Here is a 25,529-nt window from a genome sequence, read left to right as displayed (position 1 = left end):
AAAAAATGGAAACTAACGCCCATTTATCGCTCACTTATCACCCAGCGTTACTTTCGGCATTTAGTTAACGCCGAGAATTAATAATATCGCCCGCTCATTTTTTTCCTGCCGTAAACGTCAGAAAAATGGAGACTAACACCCATAATATCGCCGAGCGTTACTTTCGGCATATCGAACACATATCGCCGAAAATATCACTCACCGAAACAAACGTTGAGAAAAAGTTGCTCTCACCTGAACTAAACCCAGCGGTATGGACGCCATGCTGTAAATCGGAGGAGTCTTCATAAAAAGGCTTCTTCAACTTCTGGGGAGTTTTGATGTAATCTGGAGTTATTTTAAGGTGATTTGAACATCTGAACAAACATCTTATCATACTTCGGACGATTTGAATTTATTTTATTTGTTTTAGACGGTAAATTTATTTTTTGTGAACAATAGGTCTAATACTGATTGTTATTGTAATGGTCTGTCATTTCTCACCTGTCTTAATGACTACACACATGCTGCAGACTAGGGATGGCAGAAGGTTTATTGAAGAGCATTATGTGCCCAATCAAAGAGTTGGCAGACTGAAGAGGAGGATGAGAACTTACACCCGACGCATTTACCGGGAGAAGCGGTCTTATCTGAGAAAATGCGCAACAATGTTATGTCAAATAAAATTAATTTAATATCTGTATTAAGTAATACTGAGAACGGTACAAAACACCCCACCTCACCCCCATCCAAACCCCACCCCACCCCACAACAAAATTAAAACATTTATATCATCTGTAACATTTTTTACACTCCCACAACACTTCAAAAGAACACAAGTGCAAAAAAACAAGGTAACCCCTTCCCCCTCCCCCCAACCTCCCAACAAAATAGCAACAACATCATCAAAATACTGTCACCAATACAACTCCTGCGGCCATGCACCTCACTTTCCTTCCCCCCCTGCCCGCTTCTCCTCCCCACCTCTACCGCTTCCCCTCCCGACTCCAAGCCGCCTTGCCGAAGTGCTCCTCAGGTGCTGCTTTATTGGGGAGGATGATGGCAGATCCACTGGTTGGCCGGATACTGGAGAAGACGGTCCCGAGGAGGGAACGGCCTCCGAGGCAGAAGCAAGAGCTTCCTCCTGGCTCGCATGTGTTGTTGGCAATGGGGTTGCGGCACCTTGGGGTTCAGTGCCGCGCTCCGGGACGACTGGTGGCCCTCTGGCACCAGTGTTCCTGGACACTATCTCCAGGTCCTCCGCCATCCATGGCATGTACTCGGTCATGGTGGCAGACATGGTGGCCAGCTGTTGGGATATGCCCCCCATTGTCTGTTGGATCTGCTAACCTATTTCAACACTCCTCCTGGACAAGTGTACCATGTCCCCACTTAGATTTGCTCCTCGTGGAGCAGTCCTGCTGCGTCGAACCAACCTCCGCGGGGTCGGCACCGGCATGGAGACATTTGGGGTGCCCTGTGGCAAAGTGCTTGGGCCCGCTACCTCCACAGTGGAGAAGGACATGGCCACAGGAGCACCAGATGTCATCGGGTTTGCATAGATGATGGAGCTTGTCGCTGCAAGCTCCTCAAAGTCGGCACTGTCATCAATGGAGAAGGCACCCTGCAGCTCCATGGACGAGATTCGGGGCACCTCAGCACCAGATTGATGATCCCCTGCCGAGGCCGCCTCCGGATCCGCACCTTGGCTCAGTGGTGTTGCATGGGGCTGCGCTGAGGTTATTAGAGGAGAAGGGTTGCTAGGATCACAGGGTGATTCAAACGCTACACACAGCATATGCACGACAAAAGCATTACCGCTATCAAAATTATTACAGACATCACATTTCATGAACATGACCAAATTCTGTATTACAATGATTTTCATGAGGCCATCATTAATTAGATAACATTTTCATCAATCATCTATCATATATTATTGTTCGGATATAAGTGGGTGTGGCATCTATTGACTTTACATCATGCAATGGTGTGTACTTTACTCACGTGGCATCACATCAGGTTCTGCTGCTGCTTGCGTGGCCGATCGGGGGTGGCTCTCCACTAGTGCCAGCACCCGCTCCTCGATGTCTGTCAGCTCGCTGATGACTGGTGGTCAGCCACCCGTGCGCAGCTGCTCGTCCCTATTCTTCGAGACCTTCTTCTGCAAAAGGTAACAACAGCATGACATAGCATGAATGAGATCATTGCGTAAGATCATTGCTACGTACTATCACAGAGACTGATACAACACATAACCAACAGATGTAATCATGACTGGGTGTAGGTTGGTTGGTCATCGATTGTCTCCTCCTCTGACTGTTCCGGTTCATCTGTGTGCCACAACTTTGTCTGATCCATATGTTTCCTGCATGTTTGCCCATTTTTGAGCTTGACAATAAATACTCTGTTGCCCTCCTTGGCCATGACAGTACCAGCGGATCATTCACAGCTGCGCGATCATGATACCCTTGCTAACTTTGTCTTCTATATTCAACATAATTATTCAAGTCAGGTGTACAAGAGATTGCTTGGTCTTAAGACCTCTCTTCATCATTAGTTCACCAGGCGGGACCCCGGTAAGCGTATGTGGTCTTGTCCTGTAACTAAGCAGAATGCATGACAGGCGGGTCTGCAGTGACCCTTGGGTTACTCGCTTCAGACTCTGCTTTATGATTTGGACAGCACGTTCTGCTTGCCCATTGGATGCAGGTTTGAATGGTGCTGACCTTATATGTTTGATACCATTGAGTTTCATGAACTCTTGAAACTCCTGACTGGTGAAGCACGATCCATTGTCACTAACATGACACTGAGACTCTCAATGGTAGCTGTGGATGTGCTGGATGTGATGATTATACACTCTATTCACTTTGAATATGCATCCACCACAACTAAAAACATCTTCTCCAGGAAGGGACCTGCAAAGTCTATGTGGATCCTGGACCATAGTTACACGGCCACAACCATAGACTCAGCAGCGATTCTGCTGGTGCTTTGCTGAGCTGCATGCAAGTGTTGCACTGTTACACACATGATTCCAGCTCAGAGTCAATTACCGGCCACCGTGCATGAGACCTGCCGATGGCTTTCATCATTACAATGCTGGGATGTGTGCTATGTAGCTCACGTACAAATTTCTCTCTCCCTTTCTTGGGCGTAACAACACGATTGCCCCACAGTATACAATCCGACTGAATGGACAGTTCTTTTTTGCAACAAATGTAGGGTTTGGTTTCCTCGCACATTGGCTTGGGTATGGCAGACCAATCACCTTTGAGGATGCAATTCTTCACTACCGATAAAATTGGGTCCTGGCTGGTCCAAGTCTTAACTTGTTGAGCCATGACAGGGGTTCCTTCACTCTCAAAAGCATCCATAACTAACAATAGGTCCGCTGGTTGTGGTGTTTCCATCTCCGGTGTGGGCAACGACAGACGGCTCAAAGCATCAGCACAATTCTCAGTGCCAGGTCTATGCTGAATGACATAATCATAAGCCGATAATGTCAGCGCCCACCTCTGGATGCGGGATGAAGCATTGGTATTGATACCTTTGTTTTCAGAGAAAGGTGAAATGAGCGGCTTGTGATCTGTCTCCAGTTCAAAACGAAAACTGAAAAGTACTGATGCATCTTTTTAACCCCTTACACACAGACTAGTGCTTCTTTCTCTACCATGCTGTAGGCTTTTTCCGCTTTAGACAAATGTTTTGAAGCATACGCGACTGATTGAAGTTTCCCCAACTCATTAGTTTGTTGGAATACGCAACCAATTCCAGAGAATGAAGCATCACAGGCCAATACTAAACGTTTACATGGGTCATAATGTACCAGCAGCTTGTTAGAGCAAAGCAGATTAGTGGCTTTCTCAAAAGCTCTGTCATGAGACACACCCCACACCTTTTCTTAGCCACATGTGCAATAGTTCTAATAATGTGCTCAAATTAGTTAGGAAGTTACCGAAGTAGTTGAGTAGACCCAGGAACGAATGCAGCTCCGTCACATTCTGCGGCTTGGGTGCATTCTTGATGGCCTTGGTTTTCGCGTCCGTGGGCCTGATGCTGTCAGCAGTAATTTTCCTCCCCAGGAATTCAACCTCTGGTGCACTTCGAGCATTTCAGTCTGAGTCCCACTTTGTTCAGACGATGTAGAACCTCTTCCAGGTTGTTCAGATGGTCCTCGGAGTCACGACCTGTGATCAGGATGTCATCTTGGAACACGACGGTTCTGGGAACAGACTTCAGTAGACTTTCCATGTTCCTCTGAAATATTGCTGCAGCCGAGCGAATTCCAAAAGGACACCTGTAATAAACAAAGAAACATAGAAAATAGGTGCAGGAGTAGGCCATTCGACCCTTCGAGCCTGCACCACCATTCAATAATATCATGGCTGATCATTCCCTCAGTACACCTTTCCTGCTTTCTCTCCAAGCCCCTTGATCCCCTTAGCCGTAAGGGCCAAATCTAACTCCCTCTTGAATACATCCAATGAACTGGCATCAACAACTCTCTGCGGCAGGGAATTCTACAGGTTAACAACTCTCTGAGTGAAGAGGTTTCTCCTCATCTCAGTCCTAAATGGCCTATCCCTTATCCTAAGACTGTGTCCCCTGGTTCTGGATTTCCCCAACATCGGGAACATACTACCCGCCTTTAACCTATCCCGTCCCGTCAGAATCTTATAGGTTTCTATGAGATCCCCTCTCATTCTTCTAAACTCCAATGTATAAAGGCCCAGTTGATCCAGTCTCTCCTCATATGTCAGTCCTGCCATCCCGGGAATCAGCCTGGTGAGCCTTCGCTGCACTCTCTCAATAGCAAGAACGTCCTTCCTCAGATTAGGAGACCAAAACGGAACACAATATTCTAGGTGAGGCCTCACCAAGGCCCTGTACAACTGCAGTAAGACCTCCCTGCTCCTATACTCAAATCCCCTAGCTATGAAGGCCAACATACCATTTGCCTTCTTCACTACCTGCTGTACCTGTATGCCACCTTTCAATGACTGATGAACCATGACACCCACGTCTCGTTGCACCTCCCCTTTTCCTAATCTGTCGCCATTCAGATAATATTCTGTCTTCGTGTTTTTGCCCCCAAAGTGGATAACCTCACATTTATCCACATTATTTTGCATCTGTCATGCATTTTCCCACTCACCTAACCTGTCCAAATCACCCTGCAGCCTCCTAGCGTCCCCCTCACAGCTCACACCGCCACCCAGTTCAGTGTCATCTGCAAACTTGGAGATATTATTCTCAATTCCTTCATCCAAATCATTGATGTATATTGTAAAGAGCTGGGGTCCCAGCACTGAGCCCTGCAGCACTCCACTAGTCACTGCCTGCCATTCTGAAAAGGATCCGTTTATCCCGACTCTCTGCTTCCTGTCTGCGAACCAGTTCTCTATCCAAGTCAGTATATTACCCCCAATACCATGTGCTTTGATTTTGCACACCAATCTCTTGTGTGGGACCTTATCAAAAGTCTTTTGAAAGTCCAAATACACCACATCCACTGGTTCTCCCTTGTCCACTCTACTAGTTACATCCTCAAAAAATTCCAGAAGATTTGTCAAGCATGATTTCCCTTTCATAAATCCATGCTGACTTGGACCGATCTTGTCACTGCTTTCCAAATGCGCTGCTATTTCATCCTTAAGAATTGATTTCAACATTTACCCCACTACTGATGTCAGGCTAATCAGTCGATAATTACCTGCTTTCTCTCTCCCTCCCTTTTTAAAAAGTAGTGTTACATTAGCTACCCTCCAGTCCATAGGAACTGATCCAGAGTCGATAGACTGTTCGAAAATGATCACCAATGCATCCACTATTTATATGGCCACTTCCTTAAGTACTGTGGGATGCAGACTATCAGGCCCCAGGGATTTATCGGCCTTCAATCCCATCAATTTCCCTTACACAATTTCCCACCTAATAAGGATATCCTTCAGTTCCTCCTTCTCACTAGACCCTCGGTCCCCTAGTACTTCCGGAAGGTTATTTGTGTCTTCCTTTGTGAAGACAGAACCAAAGTCTTTGTTCAATTGGTCTGCCATTTCTTTGTTCCCCATTATAAATTCACCTGAATCCAACTGCAAGGGACCTACGTTTGTCTTCATTAATCTTTTTCTCTTCACATATCTATAGAAGCTTTTGCAGTCAGTTTTTATGTTCCTGGCAAGCTTCTTCTTCTACTCTATTTTCCCCCTCTTAACTAAACCCTTTGTCCTCCTTTGCTGAATTCTAAATTTCTCGCAGTTCTCAGGTTTGTTGCTTTTTCTGGCCAATTTATATGCCTCTTCCTTGGATTTAACACTATCCTTAATTTACCTTGTTAACCACGGTTGAGCCACCTTCCCCGTTTTATTTTTACTCCAGACAGGGATGTACAATTGCTGAAGTTCATCCATGTGATCTTTAAATGTTTGCCATTGCTTATCCACTGTCAACCCTTTAATTATAATTTGCCAGTCTATTCTAGCCAATTCACGCCTCAAACCATCGAAGTTACCTTTCCTTAAGTTCAGGACCCTAGTTTCTGAATTAACTGTGTCACTTTACGTGTGTTAATGCACATAAGTCTCTTCAACATCTCGACCAGCTCCTGTGTCATGTAGGCCGACGTCAAGTCCAGTTTGGTGAACGACTTCCCCCCGGCTAGCGTTGCAAACAAGTCATCAGCCTTCGGTAATGGGTATTGATCCTGCTTTGAAACCCTGTTGATCGTAGCCTTGTAGTCTGCACAGATTCTGACTGTGCCATCACTTTTCAGCACAGGAACAATGGGGCTGGCCCATTCATTAAATTCAACCAGTGATATGATCCCTTCATGCTGGAGTCTGTCCAGTTCGATTTCGACCTTCTCCCTCATCATATACGGAACTGCATGAGCTTTATGATGGACAGGTCTTGCATCCAAGGCCATGTGGTTCTGCACCTTGGCTCCCGTGAAGTTGCCGATGCCTGGTTCGAACAGCGAGGGGAACTTGCTCAGTACTTGGGCACATGTGTCTTTCTCCGGCGACAATGCTTTGATGTCGTTCCAGTCGCATCTGATTTTTTTAAGCCAGTTCCTGCCTAACGGCGTTGGGCCATTGCCTGGGACAATCCATAGCGGTAACTCATGAACCGCACCGTCATATGACACTTTAATTGTGGCACTGCCATCACCGTTATAAGTTCTTTGGTGTACGTGCGCAACTTGGCATTGACTGGACTCAGCCTGGGCCTCACAGCCTTTGTATCCCACAGCTTGTCGAATGCCCTCTGGCTCATTATCGATTGACTCGCCCCCGTGTCTAGTTCCATCGATACCAGCACCCCATTAAATTTCACGTTGATCATTATCGGTTTGTTCTTAGTTAGGAACGAGTACAGTCCATATACTTCCTCCTCTGGTATCTTGGATTGCGTATTAGGATCTGCGCGAGTCTTACAATCATCCTCTGCACGGTGTGTCGCAGCACACTTGCTCATCTGCGGATACTTGCACTGGAGGTGCCCCAATCTCAGACAGCCTTTGCAACTATGTTGCTTAAATCGGCACTGCTGGTGCCGGTGATTTCCCCCACAATGCCAACACGGAGAAATCAGATGCATTCCCGCTGGCGGACTTTGGGCAACCACGGGTTTTACGTACGCAGTCGGGTAGGCCCTGCCATGTGTCGCTCTGCCAAACGCCGAATCAATCATATTTACAGTACTTGCCGAGTTTTGATTTTTCACTGATATCTGCTTTAGACTTCTATCCGTTGTCATGCATGACTGAGCGATCGTGATGGCCCTGTTCCAGTCCAATGTCTCCACCGCAGGATCACCTCGTGGTTGATGCCGCTTACAAAGAAGTCCCGCAGCATGTCTGCCAACACAGCCCCGAACTTACACGGTCCCGCTAGACGTCTCAGGTCGGCAACAAATTCCGCCGCATTCTGGCCCTCTGAACGAACGTGCGTATAAAATCTGTAACTCGAGATGATGATGCCTTCGTCTGGCTTAAGTTGGTCCTGTACCAGTGTACACAATTCTTCATACGTCTTCTCTGTTGGACTCACAGGCAGGAGTAGATTCTTTATCAGACCATAAATTTTTAGACCGCAAACCGTGAGGAACATCGCCCGGCGCCGATCTACATCGCCGACCTCCTCCATTTTGTTGGCCACAAAGAACTGGCTCAAACAGCTCACAAGGTCTGCCCAATCTTCTCCTTCCACAAATCACTCCAACAATCCGATTGTGCTCATTTTTGCTTGCAAAGGTTCTTGTTGCCTTGTCGCCAAATGTTGTGTATGCAATAACTGTTAGACTGAGTACTGTTTAACTCCAAGAGGTATGACCTTGGCTCTGCTTTATTAAGGCCCAAAGTGACTAATATACAAAATGGCTGGCCTTTTATACTTGGGCTGCACACACGTGCGTGCAGCCCAATGGCCTCCAACAGTGACGCCATCTAGTGGCTAGTGATACCAAAAGTACATACATGACAATTATACTTACAATTTATATAAATATATAAGTAAATGTAAATAAATATAATACCTACTCTGGCAGATCGGACGTCGTTCCAGCGTTTGCGACACTGGTTGCCCTCACGCACCTCGTGTGTCACCGATGAGACCACCTTGGCCATGTCGGCTCAAATTTTCTGGTAACCCTTTGGGGTGGGCTTTCCATGCCCACCCCAGGTCAATTGACCCCAGCGTGACTTCACCTCCTGCAGGAGGGAGGCATTTGCCTCGTCGGAGAATCTCCGAGCTCATTTCGTCCTCCCACTTTGAGTTCCTCTCCTACCTCGCTGCTCTTGCCAGCGTCCTCCCCTCCACATTGTGCTGGCTCGCCTCCTCCATGCCTTCATGTTAATAATTTTTTTTCCCCAAAATTTCCGTGCAAACTAAGTAATTTGTGCTCTCAATTCTTTTTACTGCTGCTAAATCTCTTTCCTGCCTCCCACAACAGCCAAACAACCAGGCAACACAGCCACACACGCTTTCAGTTTCTCTCTGCTCTCTCTCTCTCTCTCTCCGCTTCTGCGCATACATTGATGACCCCTGACCTCCTGAAATGCGGGAAACGACTGTTGCCATGGCGTTGCTGTGGACGCTGACATTTTACAGCAGAAGGGCAAAAAAATTACCGCTATCATCCATTTCACATCGCTCCCGGTAATGCCCATTTTACAAAGTGAAAAGTTGGTGTTTTGAAAATGGGCGATAATCCGGCGATCTCAATACCCATAATAAACACCAACGCTCGAAATAACGTTCATTTTTGGGTGATCTGCACTGTTGTGTATGGAGAAAGAGTCAGACTGAACACTGTGAGCTCAAAGTAAAGTGTGACCTTAGTCTTTTATTGCAGGTCTCCAGAGTGCCAATTCCACCTGTGAAGCCTCCTTAAATACCTGTGCTCCCAAGGGATTATGGGATCCCTTGGGACTCCAGAGGATGAGCCCTCTGGTGGCTGTACAGCATAAATACAAGTGTACATATATAACATGCACAATAATGGAAAGTCTAGCCCTAAGCCAGTGGGAATATGGTATGTTGGAGGAAGGTAGAGTGGTCAACCATGTCAAAGGCTGCAGACAGGTCGAGAAGGATGATCAGGAATAGTTTACCTTTGTCACAGTCACAAAGGATGTAATTTGTGACTTTGATAAGAGCCGTTTCAGTACTGTGGCATGGGTGGAAACCTGATTAGAGGGATTCAAACATGGAGTTGTGGGAAAGTTGGGCAGAGATTTGGGAGGTGAAATCTTCAAGGACTTTGGAGAGGAAAGGGAGGTTGGCGATGGGGTGATTGGAGATGATGCAATATTTATTAATTTAACTTCTCCCACACCACTGTCCAGGGCCCAAACAGTTTTCTACTTGAGACAGCAATTCACTTGTACTCTCTCCAATCTAATATACTGTATTTGCTGCTCACATTGCAGTCTCGTCTACAGTGGGAAAACAAAATGATAATTAGGTGACTGCTTCACCGAACATCTTTGTTCTGTCTGCAAGTGACTCCCTGGCCACCATGTAGCTCACCATTTTAACCCTCTTTCATATTCCCATTGTGATCTCTCAGTCTTTGGTCTCCTATAATGTTAAAAAAAGCTCAATGCAAACTTCAGGAATAGTATCTTATCTTTCTGCTCTTGTCTGAATATTAGAGGATGAGTTGAGAGTAACTGCCCTTGACATCAAGGCAGAGTGTGGCATTAAGGAGCCGTGGTAAAATTGAAGTCAATGGGAATCAGAGCGAAAACTCACCACTGGCTGGAGTCAATTCTAACACAAAGGAAGATGGTTATGCTTGTTGGCGGTCAATCATATCAGCCTCAGGTCATCACTGCAGGAGTTCCTCAGGGCAGTGTCATAGGCCCAACCACCTTCAACTGCTTCATCAATGACCTTCTCTCCATCATAAGATCATATGTCGGGATGTTCGCTGATGATTGCACATAGTTCAGTTCCATTCGCAACACCCCAGATAATGAAGCAGTCCCTGCCCACATGCAGCATGACCTGGACAACATTCAGGCTTGGGCTGATAAGTGGCAAGTAAAATTCGTGGCACACAAGTGCCAGGCAATGACCCTCTCCAACAAGAGAGAGTTTAAACACCACCCCTTGACATTCAATGGCATTACCATCGTCGAATTCCCCACCATTAACATCCTGGGGGTCACCATTGACCAGAAACCTAACTGGACCAGCCACATAAATACTGTGGCTACAAGAGCAGGTCAGAGGCTGGGTATTCTGCAGTGAGTGTCTCACCTCCTGACTCCCAAAGCCTTTCCACCATCTACAGGGCATAAGTCAGGAGTGTGATGGAATACTCTCCACTTGCCTGGATGAGTGCAGCTCCAACAACACTGAAAAAGCTCGACATTATCCAAGACAAAGCAGCCCGCTTGATTGGCACCATATCCACCACCTTAAACGTTCACTCCCTCCTCAGCGTGGCTGCAGTATGTGCCACTCGCCAAGGCTTCGTCGGCAGCAGCTCCCAAACCCGCGACCTCTACCACCTAGAAGGACAAGGGCAGCAGGCGCATGGGAAAACTGTCACTTGCAAATTCCCCTCCAAGTTACACACCGTACTGACTTGGAAGTATATTGCCGAGTCCTTCATTGTTGCTGGCTCAAAATCCTGAAACTCCCTCCCTAACAGCACTGTGGGAGTACCTGCACCACACGGACTGCAGCAGTTGAAGAAGGCAGCTCACCCCACCTTCTCAAGGACAATTAGGGGTGGGCAATAAATGTTGGCCTTGCCAGTGACGCCCACATCCTAGGAACAAATTTTTTAAAAACCTTAGCTATATCTGCCATTGTCTTTATAGCAAGGGTGCTTGGTAGGTCTGTTGGTGTCTGGATGGAGGGGAGGCAAGTTGACATTTGGGATGCAGGCCATGCATCAGAACACAGTGCTTGGTAGGGGTCTGAGCCCGTTAAGATGACCTGTGTTAGATGAAGAAGCGTGGGAGGCTCGTATGAAGCATAAACATCGGCATGGACCTGTTGGACCAAATGGCCTGTTTCTACGCTGTAAATATTACGTAATACTATGTTTTTTTTCTTCTGAGGACTGATGAACCCACTGTATTTTCATAGTATTTCTTTTTCATTTTCAATTTGCATCAATTGCATTGCTTCTCAAGAGTAGCATCAATTGACACTGCAGATCTTTTAAATCATAATGCTTGAAGAACTTCAGCCACTAGAGGGTGATATTACATTCATGAAAGATGTTATAAACACTGCTGGAATTAATTTTTATTTAACGCCATACATTCATAGTGCCTATAAATATGAAGAATTTAAAAGCAGCAGTCTTCAGCTAGTTCTTCAGTAAAATCCAAAATATAATCTACAATAAACCTAAAAATGCAATTGTATCATTGTTAATTTCATAATATATTCAGGTCACAATGGGTTGGGCTCAGCTAATTATTGATGCAGAGGTATAAAATTCCACATTGGTAGACATTCATGAAATACACATCTAAAGATTCATCTATCTTACATACAGCTCATTTAATGCCAGTGTTAAGGTTTCCAACTGCCCAAAAATGACATTTAAAAGCATTCTATTATTGGAGATAGAAAAAATGTGTAGACCCAGTACGACACTATGATATCAAATATCCACATAGCTACTGTTGTGTCCCTTGTACTGTTGTTGTTGCTGTGCAGAACTTTCACAGAGACTCGTAGCTGCAGCCCTTGAACTACTTATATTCCCTTTCACCTGACTAACTTTAAAAATATTTTCATTGTCCTTAACACTTTCTGTACTGAATTTCTTTTATATAAGTAACTTGATTGAGTTGAACATGTGGTGAACAGCAGACCTGGTTTCTCTGTTGTATAAGTATATAAGAAAATGTAGTGGATGATATAAGTTTTGGATGATATAAGTTTGCATTCATTAATGTATAAGTAGAAAAATTATAATGCACTGAAACCAGACAACTATTCAGGCCCTGGTGGCTCCATCAAAGGTATCAATAGAGATAGGTGAGGATTTGTTAGCTGATAATCTTCGAAGCTCACTGGACACTGGAGGTACTAGCAAACATTACAGAATTATTCAAAATAAAGAGGAAGGGAAATCAGACAGTGTAATATCAATAGTGAGAAAATTGCTAGAACATATCATGGGGTCAAAGTGCACACTTGGAAAAGCATAAGCTAATTAGGAAGTGGCTATATAATTTTGTGAAAAGTGGGTCATATCTAAGTAACTAATAGAATTATTTGACAGGCAGGATGATCAATGGATTTTCAGAAGGCATTTAATAAGATACCTCACAAGAGAATGAAATTAAAATTGAGATTAAATGATTTGGAGACAATCTTGTAATGTAAATAGGAAACTAATTGAAAGGCACATTTTTGGGCTAGTCGGCAATGCTGACAAACAGTGCCGGGACCCCAGCTTTTCAATTAAAATATTTTTTTTAATGGATTTTGGAATTTATTATTTAGCATATGCAAATTTGCCATTGCAATTCCAGTAATCCTAGAGCGTTGTCATCACCAGACTGCAAAGCGCTTAGACCACCAGATACTTTAGTTAGTAAGCATGATGTAACAATGCGGAACGTGGTTTATATTTGTTTACAAGGATATTTGTCGTTGTCTCAAAGGCCTCATAGGTAAAGATTTGAGGTGCGCAGTCCCTGTAAAGTTGGAAAGTGGTTGAGAAAAGCCCGACTACGACATGGCCAATTGACTCCTAGTTGGGAGCCTATAGGTTTGGAGACGATCTGGTGATTTATAGGAGCATCTGCTGTTCACTCACCACACCAGTGAGTTGGTAAGAAAATTCAAAGGAATCAGGAAAGGTTGACCTTAGTAGGTGTCATGTGCTGTTAGTGGATAGAACAAATCAGAGTGAATTTGCAACTTGATTTTATCACAAGGTCTATTCACCAATTTTTGCACTGTATCTTAACAATGAAGATGTGGAGGAGCTTTGTTGCAGAGGACCATTGGATTTGGGAAGTAGGACGCTATGTGCCTGATACATGATACATAGTAGCATGCTGTTGAGTATCCACCAGCTTAGTGCGGCAGATGAGGATAAACTGCAAATATTTGTTCCCTAGGCATCACTGCAAGTTTGGGAATTTGGTTTTCTGGGTTTTTCATCAGTTTTCAGTAGATGTTTTTTGTAGGCTAGTGACCAGTTGAAAGGAACGCCCAAGTAAACAGGATGAGCATCATGTTTATGAAGTTGGGCAATTATCATTATAGTGAGTTCATGAGAGGCAGTAACAATGATTCGTTCAACAGTCTCTGTAAACAAAGTCCAATTAGCTTTCCTGATGTTCCATCAAGGTTTCCTTGTATTTTTGATGAGTGATAATCACAGGCTAACATGGTTAAGTGATGGTCGGTGTTGACTGTGTGGAATGTCATTGAGAACAGTGCACGATCCTGATTGTGGCTGACTGATGATTGTTGTGACCAAGCCGATGTCAGGGGAGTAGTCTTCCTGACCCTATCTCACTGAGTGGAAGGTGCCACACTCTTTAACGTCGTGGGACAGGGAAAGATCATTACTAGATGTCCAACTTTGTAACCAATCACCATCTTTATTTTTTGGTAGGTACAGGTTTTGACAGTCAAGATCCATGATGCTCCCCACCCTGCATTCTCTCTTGTTAGTAGGTGGCCCAGGTCTTGCTCCCAACAGCTATGATGGCTTTCTGTTTTTTTATTGTCATGAAAGACAGTATGGAGTAGAAGTGGGAAATGTGTACGTTGAGAAGCTCTATATTACATAGGTACAATTCAAATGGAGGTTGTTTAGCATTTAATTTTGGTGAGTAAAACAAGCTTGTCATTATTTTTAAAGATCTGGAAGTAATGGAAGAAATTCTGTAGCATGACGGTGAACATATCAACATCTTGTGGAATAACCTGGGCATTGTGGAGGAACATGTCCTTCTTATGCTATGCTTTAACATTTACTGGGAGGTCACAAATGCAGCATAGTCGACATATCCAAGGGCACTCATCATACAATGGGTTTCTGGGTTTTCCTGGTCTTTTCCATCAGTCTGTGATACATAGAGTGTATGGGAGTGTAGCTGTTAGATCAGCCATTGTTATTCACCATCCATAAAAATCAAGAACATAAGACAAGAAATAATAGTAAAAAATAAAATGCATGTAAGTAATAGCGGGTAAACACAATGCTAATAACCTGAGAGACAAAACTTTGCTTCTTAATTATTCATTTCAATTTGACATTTTTATGAAAGTTCCTTACAGAAATTAATCTGAAAGTCTGTGGGAGGAAAGTACTGTTTGTCCTACCCTTTTAATAACTGATGTACATCAAACAATTGGCTGCTGTTAATTGCAGCATCAGTTCTAGAAATTTAACAGTTCACAAAATAACACAGAAATGCTATTTCTTCAAAGGTTCATATTCCAGTTTGCATTGTGACAGACTGTTGGTTCCATCCACCTAGCCCGCTACAAAACTTGAGCAAATTAGAGCTTCCTGAGCTTGATTCTGTGAAGTACAATGAAAGGGTCTTGCAAACAGGGGCAGCCAGTCATACGCAACCCTGACTCCACCTTCTTGATTAATGGTCTGAGAGTCTGAGGACCTTCTTTTGGATCTTGGAAATCTCAGCAGGTCAAGCAGCATCTGTGGAGAGTCACTGTTTATTCAGGGTAAGGGTCACTCACTGTAACTGTACAGAGAACCTCGTTTTTCCAGTTTTGCTGGCTCTGGCCTTTGGCTTGAGCCAGGCGCCAATTGGAGAGAGGAGACAAAATCTGCATGTCGACTGACGATTCGACGGGCCTTTGGGCCTGTCAAGGGGTGGGCCTGGAGGTCCGCCCATGCCCCGGACTGGGGCAACGCCAGGTTGAAGGCTTCGGCCAAAACTCACAGCGAAAGGAGGAATCTGCAACCCGGATGGCGGCCAACCGAGCGGCGAATCAGGGAGTCCGAAACACCATCCGAGTGATGGTAAAGAAAGTGGATGGACAGACAATGATCAACCGGGAACTTTTCGTGAAGAAAATCCTGCTGGGAACATGTGGCATGAAAGTCGCCGACGTCTTCGCCTTGCAGGACCTCCCGAAGAGAGGTTACTTCGATGTGACCTTCAGAACCGTCACCCTCTGCCTGAAGTTCCTGAAGGGTTTGAAGGAGGCGAGTGAACCGGTGCGCTCAGTGCTAACTTGGGAGCCGCTGTTCACCCTCCCGTCGCAGAGAAGACGCACTATCACAGTGCAAATGTACGACCCCCACATCCCCGTCATCGATGTGCTGACTTTCTTCAACAGGTTTGTCGATGGGGCAGGAAGCAGCAGTGACTTGAAAGACGGGCACGGAATATGGACCAGCAAGCGCCAGATCCAGGTCACCTTGAAGGTGGACGCCAGCGGAACCATCCTGCACCCACCCTCCAGCTTTTCCATCGGAGGAAGCCGGGGCTACATGGTGTACGCTGGCCAACCCAACGTGTGCCGCACCTGCAGGAAGGCAGGCCATGTGGCGGCAAGCTGCAAGACTGTCATCTGCCGAAACTGCAAGAACGAGGGCCACCAGACAAAAGACTGCAAGGAGACCAAGTGCTGCAACCTCTGTGGTCTGGCTGGGTACCTTTACAAAAACTGCCCCAAACACAATCGCAGCTATGCGCAGGCAGCAAAGAACTTTGTACCATAGGAGGAGGAAGCTGACGAACACAACGCTCCAGAGGAGAGCCACACCCTCCCCCCGACCATGAACTCGGGACAAGACGGCGAGGAAGAGAACACTGCTACCGCGAGCTGCGAGCCACCAGCAGCCAGCAGCGAACCTCGCCCCCAGAGCACCGAACCCAGAGACGAGCAGACATCAGACGAGGAAGCGGAATGGCAGACAGTAAGGAAAAGGCGCAAGACCAAGAAGCGACCACCAAGCTCGGCAGAAACCAGCGACGGCAGCTTGTCTGATGAGGAAAAGTGCCACCGCCTGAAGAAGAGGCAATGCGCCATCCCACGGCCACGGAAAACCGGGAGCAGGGAAACGACCAACACAGCCCTGCCCCAGGAACCTGAGAGCAACAAAGGGCCCAGCGCACACGAGCTCCGGGACACCGGGAGCGAAGGAGTAACCAACGCAGACCAGCCCCGGGATAACGGGAGCAGCGAAGTGCCCAGCACACCCCACCTCCGGAACACCGGGAGCGACGCAGCGATCGACACCGCCGCGACTGAGGAAAAGGGGGAACCACCAACACCAGGCGAGGACAGTGCAGAGAACATTGAGGACTTAATCACAGAACTGCAGCAGTCCCCTGGTCAAAACATCCCCACAACAGAGGACGATGATGACCACGCCACCCCAGGTGCAGTAAATGTTCAACTTGATGTGGATAGTAATAACTTACACATGCTGGAAATCGCCATTGTGGAATATGGGGTAATTGACAACGGTTTACCTGAAATTGAAAACGATGTATCTGAACTGCAATGTATGTAAATGTAAAACATAGCTTAAAAATGGATTTAAAAATTGCTAGTATTAACGTGCGTAGCGTGAAATCGACTACGCGGTGTGTTTCCACCTTGGGGTACCTCGCCAAGGTCAAAGCGGACCTGCTGTTCTTGCAGGAGTGCGGTCTGCCGCACTTCAGCAGTTACCGGCAGTGGTCACGATGGTGGGCCCATGGGCCATCTATATGGTCAGGGGGCAACGACAGCCGGGCTTCCGGCTTGGGCATTCTGCTGCGGGGAGGCCACTTCACCATCACCGAAGTTAAGAAGGTGGTGGGCGGCCGCCTCCTCGTAGCAGATGTAATGTACAAAAACTCCCCTCTCAGGTTAATTAATGTTTACGCTCCAGCTGTGAAGAACGAGAGGCTGGCCCTCTTCCAGCAGCTCCCACTGTTACTGGCAACGTCCAGGCCGGTCATTCTGGGCGGTGACTTCAACTGCATCATCGATGCGGCTGGACGATCCAGCAGAGCCGACAGCAAACTGGACGCCATGTCCAAACTCCTGATGGATGCGGTAAAAGATGCCAAGCTGTGCGACGTCTTCAGCAACCCTGCAGACGGAGCACCGCGCAGATACACCTGGTCGAGACCAGACGGGTTCGTCCGTTCCAGAATTGACTTCCTGTTTGTGTCTGACACGCTCAAGGTCAGATCCACCGACGTCACGCCGGTGTTCTTCTCTGACCACTGTCTCCTACTGGCCGACTGTCACACACAGGACAACCAGAAAGTTGGCAGAGGGATATGGAAGCTGAACGTGAAACTGTTGACTCCGGAAAACATTGAGGAACTCAAGAGGGATTACAACGGTTGGAGAACCGTAAAGCCCCTCTGCGATTCCCCGATGCACTGGTGGGAAACAATCAAGACGAACATCAAGAGGTTCTTCATCCTCAAAGGTGTTCAGGAGGCGAGAGGGAGACAGAGGGAATTGTCCCGACTCCAGACAAATATGCAAAACCTGCTCCTGCTGCAGTCGATGGGGGTCGATGTCGCGGAGGAACTCGAAGAGGTGAAGGGCCAGCAAGCCTCGCTCTTTGCCTCGGAGTCCTCCAAGATCATCTTCCGATCCAGAGTCCGCTCCGTCGAGCAGGATGAGACGTGTTCACGTTTCTTCTTCCAAAAGGTACACAGGGGGAGCTCTGTGATCACCAGCCTAAAGGAAGAAGACGGTTCTGTGACGTCTTCGCAGCCTGACATGCAGAGGATCAGTGAATCCTTCTATGCCAGGCTGTACGACGTCAAGCCCACAGACTGTGCGGCCTCCCAGTCTTTCCTGTCGTCTATTTCGGAGGTCTTAGACGCCGGCAAGCGAGAGAGTCTGGACCACCCGCTAACTCTGGACGAGCTGACAAAGGCCGTCCGGTCCTTCGAGACGAATAAAACTCCCGGAAGCGATGGCTTACCGGTCGAGTTGTACTCGGCTCTGTGGGACTGGATAGGCCCAGACCTGCTGGAAGTGTACGGAGGTATGCTTCTGGCCGGCAGCATGTCAGAATCGATGAGGAAAGGCATCATCACCCTCATCTACAAGCAGAAGGGGGAGAGGGAGGAAATCAAAAACTGGCGGCCCATTTCGCTGCTCAATGTGGACTACAAGATCCTGTCAAAGGTCATCGCCAACAGGGTCAAGTCTGCTCTTGAGCTGGTGATTCACCCGGACCAGACCTGCGCTGTCCCCGGCAGGAAGATCTCTGATAGCCTCGCGCTACTCAGAGATACGATCGCCTACGTATGGGACAGGAGGGTGAACACCTGTTTAATCAGCTTAGACCAGGAGAAAGCCTTTGACAGGATATCGCACACGTACCTGATGGACGTGCTCTCCAAAATGGGGTTCGGGGAGGGCATCCGCAATTGGGTCAAACTGCTCTACACAGACATCAGTAGCGCAGTTCTAATCAACGGGTGGGAAACTCAAAGCTTTCCAATCAGATCTGGAGTCAGGCAAGGCTGTCCTCTCTCGTCTGTCTTGTTTGTGTGTTGTATCGAGCCCTTTGCCGAGTCCATCAGGAAGGATGCGGGCATCAGAGGGGTGACGATCCCAGGCAGCGGAGGCGCCCAGGTCAAAACCTCCCTGTACATGGACGACGTCGCCGTCTTTTGCTCGGACCCGCAGTCGGTCCGCAGATTGCTCGCAATCTGCGACCAGTTTGAACTGGCCTCGGGAGCAAAGGTCAACCGCACCAAAAGCGAGGCCATGCTCTTTGGTCACTGGACCGACCGAGCCTCCATTCCCTTCACCGTCAAGCCAGATTTCCTGAAGGTGCTGGGAATATGGTTCGGAGCGGACGGGGCGTGCGCCAAAAACTGGGACGAGCGCATTGCCAAGGTCAGACAGAAACTGGCATTTTGGGAGCAGCGCTCCCTTTCCATCACAGGCAAGAACCTGGTCATCAGGAGTGAGGTGCTCTCGGTGTTGTTGTACGTGGCGCAGGTCTGGCCCATCTCACGCTCCTGCGCTGCGGCAGTCACCCGAGCCGTCTTCCACTTTGTCAGGAGATCCAAAATGGACCGTGTCCGCAGAGACACGATGTACAAATCTCTGGACAGTGGAGGAAAGGACGTTCCGAATGTGGCCCTCATCCTGATGGCCACCTTTGTGTGCAGCTGCATCAAGCTATGCACAGCCCCCCAGTACGCAAACACCAAGTGTCACTATGTGCTGAGGTTCTACCTGTCCCCATTGTTGAGAAGGATGGGTCTGGCCACGCTGCCGCGAAACGCCCCCACCAGTTGGACCATGCCTGTCCACCTGTCCTTCGTGGAAAAGTTCTTCAAAAGAAACCCCTTTGACCACAAGGCCATCAAACAGTGGTCAGCACGTAAGGTCCTGGACGCCTTCCGAAAGAAGGAGACGGTGGACCCTGTCGGGTGGTTCCCTGAGCGGACTGTCGAACTTGTTTGGCAGAACGTCTCATCGCCAGAGCTTACAGACAAGCACCAAGACGTAGCTTGGTTGGCGGTGAGGAGGGCCCTACCCGTCAGAGTGTTCATGCACAGCCGACGCCTCAGCAGCACGGCACGGAGCCCCCGGGCCGGCTGCGGGGCGGACGAGACTGTCACCCATCTCCTTCAGGATTGCGCCTTTGCAATGCAGGTCTGGAAAGAGATGCAGTGGTTGCTGTCGAGGTTCATCCCAAGCAGCTCCGTAACACAGGACTCTGTGCTCTACGGGCTGTTCCCATGGACACACACCGAGACAGACATCACCTGCTGCTGGAGGGCCATCAACTCGGTCAAAGACGCTCTTTGGTCTTGCCGAAACTTGCTGGTTTTCCAGAACAAGGAGATGACCACGTCCGCATGTTGCAGACTGGCGCAATCCAAGATCCAGGATTACGTGCTGAGGGACGCACTGAAAATTGGTGCAGTCGCCGCAAAGGCACGGTGGGGAAGAGCCACAGTCTAAAGCCCTTCCGCCACGGAAAACCCGGGGGCAGAAATCAGCACCAAACTCCCTCGGGCTGTATATGTAATTTACACTTTGTGTACATAGAGCACCAAATCTGTAAACACCAATGTCGTGCCATGTACAATGCAAGGTGTGTTATGAAATGCATGTTTGGAAAGAAAAAATGTAAATGTACCGTCACCCATTCCGGGCACTGTATTGTAACACATAAAATGTAATTTGTGTAAATGTACCACAATGTACCCTGTTAATTGTAGTGAATCGCAGTTGAACAGAAAAAAACGAGAAATGTAACGAACGGAACTGCCGTCAGCACCCAGATGTATTGTATGGGATTGCTGACCGCAGCGAAATGTAATGAAATGCCATTGAATGTACTGTACAGATTCTTTTTATGAATAAAGTATATTTTGAAATAAAAAAAAATAAAAAAATCTGTGGAGAAAAACAGAGTTAACGTTTCAGGTCTGTGACCCTTTGTCAGAAGGGTCTCTCCACAGATGCTGCTTGACCTGCTGACATTTCCAGCATTTCCTGTTTTTATTTCAGATTCCAACATCCGCAGAATTTTGCTTTTGTATCTTGTCAGCTGAATCTGAATTAGAAATCCCTCTGCCTCATTTCCTACCGAACAATTCAAGTTGGGGTGTTTTATTAACCACATGACACCAGCATCTGCAATGGATGGGCTTTTGGCTGGATCATTTTTCCAGAGCAGTGGGGCACTTGTGCTCAAGGATACTGTGTGGCACTCTGATCAGTCATTTGTTCCTTGCTATTTTGCAGAATCCTGTGCTGCATGCCTATTTCAGCAACATAGAGTCATGAATGTCAACCATCAACATTTCAACCAGCTATGTATGGGATGAGCAGGCTGGAAGACCTGGTTAAATTTGCTGCCCGTACATCTTGCATACATAGGAGTGGCTGGCCAGCGTTTCTTGGACTGCTTACCTGTGTTTTAATCTCCAATATATCTGGTGACCTTAGGGTACTAGGTTTGCTGGAAACTTTCTGTGACCAGGGAGCAATGCAGGGTACCTACTATATTCTTGCACCTTACCTCTCAGTTCTGACTTCCTTCATCAGATTATCGTTTATCCCTTAATATGTGTTTGGAGAGACCCTTGTCCCCCCACTCCCACGATCCTGCAAAATACTTGTGGTGCCCTGTCCACAAAATGGGAAGCACTTGTTGATCATCCCAGCAACCATTGGTGTGTGCCAAAATAGACATCAACTTCCAGTGCAGGACTATCGGAGGTGCCGTCTTTCAGATGAGATGTTAAACTGAAATCCAGTCTGCTCTCTCAGGTGGATGTAAAAGATCCATGTAACTATTTCCAAGAAGAGCAGGGAGTTATCCCCAGTGAACCGGCCAATCCCTCAACCAACATAACAAAACAGATTATCTGGTCATTATCACATTGCTGTTTGTGGGAGCTTGCTGTGCGCAAATTGGTTGCTGCTTTTCCTACATTACAACAGTGAGGACACTTCAAAAGTACTTCATTGGCTGTAAAGCACTTTGGGACGTCTGGTGGTCGCGAAAGGCGCTATATAAATACAAGTCTTTCTTTCAATTCAGTGGCTACCCGTTGTTGTAACAGTTCAACTCACACGAACAGCAGATCGTTTCTTCGAGTGATTTTCATGTTACCGGGTTAACCTGATAATTACGGTAAGTGGAGCGTGCCTGTTTTTTACGGTAATTACAGTAAGCGCCGAGCTCGACACAGCTGAATCGAACCGACTTTGTTGTGAAAGTATGAATCTGGGATATAGCCTGCGCGCTAACTTCAAGGGAACTCCGGATTTTTGAGCTTGTTCCTAATCTATCGTTTGCAAATCGGTGTGGGGTTGAAGTGTGGTCTCTGTCCTGAGAATGGATGCAATGACGGGGAAGGGAAAGGCGACATTCCTGAGATGCTACATTTAAAATAAAAAAAAGCTGGACCTTCGCCTCCCCCCAAAGTGAGTGAGTGGATATTTTCAGTGGCGATCGTGAAATAAATTTTTTTGGGGGGAGGAGGGGGGAAAGAGAGAGAGAGGTGGGGAGTAGGACCCGGAAGCAGATGCGGGACTAGGCTTGTTTGGAGCTTGTGCCTATGGGATTGGAGGCAGGAATGGAAGATGAAAGTGTGAGAGAGAGGGGAGACATGCCTGCGTGCAGCGACCAGGAGGAGGATGCGGCGGAGATAAGCCGGGCCATGGAACGTCGGCCGGATGGAATGGAGAACGCCGGCCAGCCGGACAATGGCGAGTGTTCCAGCCGCGCGGCGCTGGGCTCCGGCTCCGGCTCCGGGCTCGCGCTCCGGTCGCCAGCCGCCCAGCCGCGCTCGCAGCATGTTTACTGCACCGTGTACTGTGTGGAGAATGAGAATTACCAGAGCTCGGCGGTGGAGGACGAGACCGGGAAGCAGATCAATCACCCCTCCGCCCGACCCACGCCGACTCCTTCCAGTCGACAGACGGATCGGGATACCAGCCCGTCCCCGAGCCAGGCGGTTCTGGGACCTTCCAGCACCGAACCTTTCAACATCTCCCGGCAGATCGACATTAATTCGGCGGGATCCCCTTCTGCCGGGGAGTATAAACATTTTATTATTTTGACCTGTCGAGTTTGCCTGGATGATAAGCCCATCCGACCACTTCCGTGTTGCAAGAAGGCTGTGTGCGAGGAGTGTTTGAAGAGATACCTTAGCAATCAGGTAATTCCCACCCGTCACACTTGCCAGAACAGTAAGTTTAGGTGTTCCCTTTAGCGCAGACAATGCACGGAGCCATAACCCTACAGGGACTGATACTGAAACCCTGATTGTTACATGAAGTTTTACAGGTCGCATTCATAATTCATGCAGGGTATCTTATGTTCGCGTTTAAGTTGTGTTGCAACTATCCATTTTCAAACCAACTTGCTCGCTATTAACAGAATTTAAAATCGCTCAGTGTTGGCCTTTGGGCGCACTTTTGATTTCTAATACGATAAAATATTTTTGTTTAGGACTATTTTAAATAGCGTAAAATAAAACTGCTTCCTATTTTGTTTTTATACGGTTGGGAATGTTATGAAATTAATTCAGTGCAACTGCAATCAACAAAGCTAGCTGACATTCTGCAGACGGGTTATCTATTTATCAGATTAAATTGAATTGAGGGAAGTCTGTTTTATGTACACACTTGATTACTGAGGTTTGTCAAGGATGAGTATATTTGTTTTAAAAAAAAAGGCAGTATAATCTTCGTGGTATTTTCTGTTACTTTGTTGTTAACGATCTGCAATGTAACTTGTTAGACCAATTTCAAGTGTAATTAGGATTCGTTTTTTTTACTCTACCTGAATTGAACGGTTTTGTTCCTTTTCTGCAAATAAACGTGAAATGAGGCATACAATCAGTATAAGTAGTAGAAACAAAGGGGAGGTCTGAAATGTTTTCCATACAAAGGGGATTATTAGAATATGGAATACATTGGAACACTGTATACAGTTTTGTCTCTTTGCCTAAGGAAAGATATACTTGCCTGAGAGGGAGGGAGTGCAACAAAGGTTCACTGGGCTGATTCCTAGGATTGTCCTATGAGGAGAGATTGAGTAGACTAGGGCTATATTCTCTATAGAATTTCGAAGAATGAGAGGTGATCACATTGAAACATAACATTTTTAAGGGGCTTGACAGGGTAGATTCAGAGAGGATGTTTTCCCTGGCTGGAGAAATGGACTGGTCAGGTGAGTAGAACAGTGAGTGACAAATGGAATTAAATCCGGAGGAGTGTCAGGCAATACATCTGGGGAGGGCTAACAAGGCAAGGAACTACACAATAAATGGTAGGACACTGGGAAGTGTGGAGGAACAGAGGGACCTTGGAGTGCATGTCCATAGATCCCTGAAGGTAGCAGGACATGTAGATAATGTTGTTAAGAAGGCATATGGGATACTTGCCCTTATTAGCCGAGGCATAGAACATAAGAGCAGGGAGGTTATGCTTGAACTCTATAAAACACTAGTTAGGCCAGAGCTAGAGTACTGCACACAGTTCTGGTCACCACATTACAGGAAAGATGTTATTGCACTAGAGAGGGTATAGAGGAGATTTACGAGGATGTTGCCTGGACTGGAGAATTTTAGCTATGAGGAAAGATTGGATAGGCTGGGATTGTTTTCTTTGGAACAGAGGAGGCTGAGGGGAGACCTAATTGAGGTGTATAAAATTCTGAGAGGCCTAGATAGGTACCTCTTTCCCTTAGCAGAGGGGTCAATAACCAGGGGACATAGATTTAAAGTAATTGGTAGGAGGTTTTGAGGAGAAATCTTTCTGCCTGAAAGGGTGGTAGAGTCAGAAACCCTCATAGCATTTAAAAAGAACTTGGATATGCACTTGAAGTGCCGTAACCTACATGCCTACAGACCAAGAGCTGGAAAGTGGGATTAGGCTGGATAGCTCTTTGTCGGTTGGCACGGACACGATAGGCCAAATGGTCTTCTGTACTGTAATGTTCTATGATTCTATGGGAGTATAGAACTAAGGCTCACAGTCTTGGCAATTGAGGACTGAGAATGAGGAGAAATTTCATCGCTCAAAGGGAATTCTTTACTCCAGAGATTGTGGATGATCAGTTGAGTATATTCAAGACAGAAATAGATAGATTTTTGGATACTAAGGGACTTCAGGGATATGGGGATAGTGCAGGAAAGTGGAGTGGAAGTAGATCATCAGCCATGATCTTATTGAATGGCGGAGCAGGCTGGGAGGGCCAAATGGCTTACTCCTGCTCTTATTTCTTATGTTCTTGTGTTCTTCTTAAGGCCAAATCAGTTGTGATTGTTAGAGGGAATTGGATAAACAGTTAACAAAATATATTAAAGGGGATGGGAAAAGAGCAGAAAAGTAGGATTCAAGTAGATGGCTGTAATGCAGAGCTAGCATTCACACAGGCACAATAGGCCAAATAGCTAAAACTTCTATGATTCATGATTTTATCACAATCAATACTTTTGTTAATTACAAAAGAAATCCAGAATGGAACTGGGTAACAATATCCAGGTTTCTTAAAATGCTTGGTTCAATATCCTAAATTTAAAGCAGTCTCCTCCAGTTCGACCTCTGTCAGTTATGCAATTA

General features: G+C 46.8%; 1 protein-coding gene across 1 annotated transcript in view; it reads left to right on the top strand.

Moving 5' to 3' along the window:
* The first annotated feature begins 22,185 nt into the window (after positions 1-22,185).
* Positions 22,186-25,529, top strand: part of rnf217 (ring finger protein 217) — a 173,527-nt gene continuing 170,183 nt past the window's right edge. The window contains exon 1 of the mRNA XM_070884453.1: positions 22,186-23,119. Coding sequence (XP_070740554.1) covers positions 22,517-23,119 — 603 coding nt within the window. The 5' untranslated portion in view covers positions 22,186-22,516. The remainder of the gene's footprint in view (positions 23,120-25,529) is intronic.

This window comes from Pristiophorus japonicus, chromosome 7, assembly GCF_044704955.1.
Source record: "Pristiophorus japonicus isolate sPriJap1 chromosome 7, sPriJap1.hap1, whole genome shotgun sequence".
Lineage (NCBI taxonomy): Eukaryota > Metazoa > Chordata > Chondrichthyes > Pristiophoridae > Pristiophorus > Pristiophorus japonicus.
Note: the sequence above shows the minus strand (reverse complement) of the source record. Positions and strands in the feature narration are given on the sequence as shown.